Source organism: Aristolochia californica, unplaced genomic scaffold, assembly GCF_029961685.1.
Source record: "Aristolochia californica isolate CCGP_79_NKW_82.1479 unplaced genomic scaffold, dmAriCali1.0.hap1 SCAF_5, whole genome shotgun sequence".
NCBI classification, from domain to species: Eukaryota; Viridiplantae; Streptophyta; class Magnoliopsida; order Piperales; family Aristolochiaceae; genus Aristolochia; species Aristolochia californica.
In genome coordinates this window covers 42,843,331-42,847,088 of record NW_027182214.1, presented here as the reverse complement: position 1 = coordinate 42,847,088, position 3,758 = coordinate 42,843,331, and the positions used below count along the sequence as shown (strand labels likewise).

General features: G+C 45.5%; 1 protein-coding gene across 1 annotated transcript; it reads right to left on the bottom strand.

The window, feature by feature from the left end:
* Positions 1 to 794: 794 nt before the first annotated feature.
* LOC137965578 (laccase-4-like) lies at positions 795 to 3,758 on the bottom strand. The gene is made up of 6 exons (XM_068811845.1): positions 3,617 to 3,758; positions 3,312 to 3,463; positions 2,531 to 2,784; positions 2,300 to 2,428; positions 1,286 to 2,212; positions 795 to 1,183 (listed from the first exon to the last, which is right to left on the bottom strand). Exons 1-6 carry the CDS (start codon positions 3,704 to 3,706, stop codon positions 1,053 to 1,055), a joined length of 1,683 nt encoding a protein of 560 aa, XP_068667946.1. The 5' UTR covers positions 3,707 to 3,758; the 3' UTR covers positions 795 to 1,052.

The window sequence follows — 3,758 nt, the reverse complement described above, 5'->3', positions numbered from 1 at the left end:
TGCGGTTAACTCTGTTAACCAATTTCTGCATGCTCCCACTAAAGATAATTTTCTTGTTGTTAATCGTATTCTTCACTATGTCAAAGACACCAATCTGCTACTCTTGGTGCTCTCGTTGCTTACTCTGATGTTGATTGAGTTGGTTGTCCTGATACTCATCACTCCACCTCTAGCTACTCCTATTATCTGGGAGACAATTTGATTTCTTGGATGGCTAAAAAGTAACTTACAGTATCATGTTCCAGTTGTGAATATGAGTATCATGCTCTTACGTACACTGCAGCTGAATTTATTTGGCTTATGCATTTCCTTTGCGATCTACATATTTTTATTTCACATCTACTTCTTTTATGTGACAACAACAATGCAATCTTTCTCAACTCCAATCTTGTTTTTCACAAGCGTGTCAAACATGTTGAGTTAGATTATCATTTCCTTCGAGAGTTTGTTGTTGCTGACAAACTTCACACGCAATGCGTGCCTTCTCACCTGCAGATTGTCGATATTTTTACCAAAAGTATTCCACGCTCTTTCTTTGAATTTTTTTGCTCCAAACTTCATGTTTGTTCGAACGACACTGAAACAGAAGACTACAGATAAGGCTTCCATTAGCTGGAACTGATGGATCACCGATCCAGAAATACTATTATTTTGTTATCATTTTGTATACAAATACCTTTGTAATGTTAAGTTATAATAATGGTGAATAAAACTTTCTCATTAAAATCTCATAGGACTCCCAACCCCGATGATGTCCCAGTTGTTTCTAGAGTTACAGTTCAGGTGCAAATGAGTTATTGAACACTTGGTTGAGGATCTCATTTATGCAAATATAAATTTACACAAGGAAAACATAAACGTCAATACAAAAAAATGATAACGAAGCTGCAGCAGATCTTACAACGCTCTTTCGGTATTGATTTGTCTTCGTCTCAACAATATCTGTTCTCAACACCAAAAAATCGCACCACGTCTCTGGTTTTTAATTAGCTTCCGTCTCTTCTTCTTGTTTGCAGGACAACAATGGAGTCTTGGGTCGCTCTCTGAGCAGTCTAGCATTTGGGAAGATCCTTGGGAGGCGGCAGTAGTGATTCGTTTGGCCCTTTACCGTTGTCCACGACAAACGCCATTTTCAGACCCCATGTTGTGTGCACTTCCAGGTGACAGTGCATGAACCAGACCCCTGCAAGCAGATCATGGAAGAATTCCCGGAGAGGAATGTTTCAGCGACAATGAAAGGACAACTCATCAGTTGGAGAGCAAATTATCATGAAATGGGACTCACCTGGGTTATTTGCTATGAATCTAATGGCGATCCATCCGCCTGAAGGGACCCCGATTGTGTTTCTCTCAACAGGGTCGACTAGATTGAAGTTTGCCGGATCAGTCTTGGGGTTGTAGTTCCCTATTCCCTTGCCAACAGCAAAGAAGTTGAATCCGTGGAGGTGGATGGGATGGTTCTCTGGAGCTATCAGCCCAGTGTCCTGCAACACAACTTGCACGGTTGAGTTGTACTTAAGTCTGTAAAGCCTCGTTCCGTTCTGGGTGGCGAGATTCGTGGTCGTCAAGTTGCCGGTGTAGTTGAACTTAATCGGAGGATTGGCAGGGAAGTCATCGGTGAAGACGCCGTTGATGTTTAGGTAATGGGCTTGAAGGAGAGCCGTGGTGGGCATGACGAAGCTGACGTTGTTGATGTCCGCCACCACTCGGCTGCCGTTGTTACAGGTGGCACAAGGGTTGACGCCAAGGCCGATGGCGAAGAGAAGCGAGTGATCGACGGTCAAGGGGACCTTCGCCGGGTACTTATTGGAGTTGAGGCTGCGGAGGGCGGAGGTGAAGTTGTTGGCGACGGGGGTGGCGTTCTGCGGGGGAGTCTTGGTGAAAGTGGTGAGAGAGGAGGCGAGGGTGCCGTTGTAGTGCAGGAAGCCTGTGGCTGTCTGATTATCGATGGCGACTATCGGGGTGTCCATGAAAGTGGAGGCGGCGAGGACGTAGCTGCCGGAGTTTTTGTCTGCCTTCAGGATAACGTTGGTGGTTTGGCCTGGGGCAATGAGGACAGTGTCGGTGGTGAAGGGCTTGACGTAGGTGGCGTCGACTTCCACCACGGTCATCTGGTGGCCGGCGATTTTAAAGAAGAGCTCCTCATTGAGGGCAGCGTTGATCAGACGGAGCAAGTACGTCTTCCCGTTCTCCACCTTCAATGTATACGCCTCTGTAAACATCGCAAAATCCAAGATAAGCTAACTACAAAGATGAAATCTAATCGAACACAATCAACCCAAAGAAATCGATATTATACTTTGGCTAGAGCAATTGGCGACGGGACCAGGGTGACCATTAATGGTGTGGGCATCTGAGACGTTGGGGGCGATACCCAGCTGCATCGCCTGATTAATAACATTCTCCGTATCTGCCTTCCACCATTCAGCTGAACCCAACGAATCGGAGAAACCAATTATCAGAAACAGTAACATCAAAATCGAAGTCGAAGAAGAAGCAGAAGAAGAAGAAGAAGAAGAGTTGATCTCACCCAGTACGATAACACGTTCTTTTTGTGGAGTTGGGAAGGGATAAGGAACATAGGGAACTTTGAGCTTGGGAAGGATGACAATGGCGCCATGGACGGTAGCTCTGAGCCAGAGGATGTGAGCGTGCCACAAAAGCGTGCCTCTCTGGCCCGTGATTGTGAAGTTGTAGACGAAGCTCCGCTCGGGCTGAATCGGGCACTGAGTGATATAAGCCGGCCCATCGGACCAACCCGTTCTGAGTTGCCGGATTCCATGCCTGTAACCACCACCAATTTCTTTTACAAAATATTATTTATTAAAAAAATAAGAATTATTTTTTAAAAAATTTCCTATTATTTCTACTGCTAAAAATCCGATAACGAATTAAGGAAAAATGAGTCTTTGTCACGAGTATTGCTTTCTAGAAGAGTTTAGGTACAGTCACTGGGCCCATTGATCGAAATAGGTCTCACAAAACTATCAATGGGCCCACATATGGTTGAAGATAGTTCCGTAATTCCCCATTTCACTGAAGACGTATGGGTTTTGTTCAACTCCTACTAGTATTATTAATTTTGTTATTGGAAGTGATAGACCAACGTTATTAGAGTTGGGTGGGACGTCTTAGTCCGTGGCCGGACCTGACCTGTACTGGCCTCCGTGACACAGGGTCCATGGAAGACACCACTAACCACGAACCTTACTTCATGGTGAAGATGGCTCACACGAGAACGTATTGGCATCATGTAATAGACCGGGTTCAGGGGCTTACTAGACCGGAACGAGGAAAGGAAAGAGTTTTACCAGTGAATCGTTACGTTGTACTTGACGTGGTTGACGACTTTGACGAGCACGTTATCGCCCTCCCTCGCGTACACAGTTGGCCCCGGGAATTGGCCGTTTACGGTGACAATGGGCTTCGTCGAACACAGTCGCGAGTGGTTCTTCATCACCACCTGCACCCAAATGAATTCCGTTTCATAATGTTTCTTAATTTCCGGTTTACGATATAGATTAAGCTCAGGAAAATGCAAGAACACAGCAAAAGAAAAAAGAAGAAGAAGAAGAAGAAGAAGAAGAAGCAGAGATCGAATACTTGCAGTACTTACATTGAACTTGTAATGTCGAACGCCGCATTCCGCGAGAGTAGGAAGGGCGAAGCAGAGGGCGAGAAGCAGAGCGCGAACCCAGGCCTCCATTTTTCGATTCTCTCTCTCTCTCTCTTTCTGAACTCGTCGTCCCCAGGTCTTG

Excerpts from the sequence above, each read along its gene's own strand:
- LOC137965578 (XM_068811845.1), bottom strand. The coding sequence starts at position 3,706 with ATGGAGGCCTGGGTTCGCGCTCTGCTTCTCGCCCTCTGCTTCGCCCTT. Across the intron at positions 2,785-3,311 it reads TACAACGTAACGATTCACTG|GCATGGAATCCGGCAACTCA; the intron begins GTAAAACTCTTT and ends TGGTGGTTACAG. Across the intron at positions 1,184-1,285 it reads ATTCATAGCAAATAACCCAG|GGGTCTGGTTCATGCACTGT; the intron begins GTGAGTCCCATT and ends ATCTGCTTGCAG.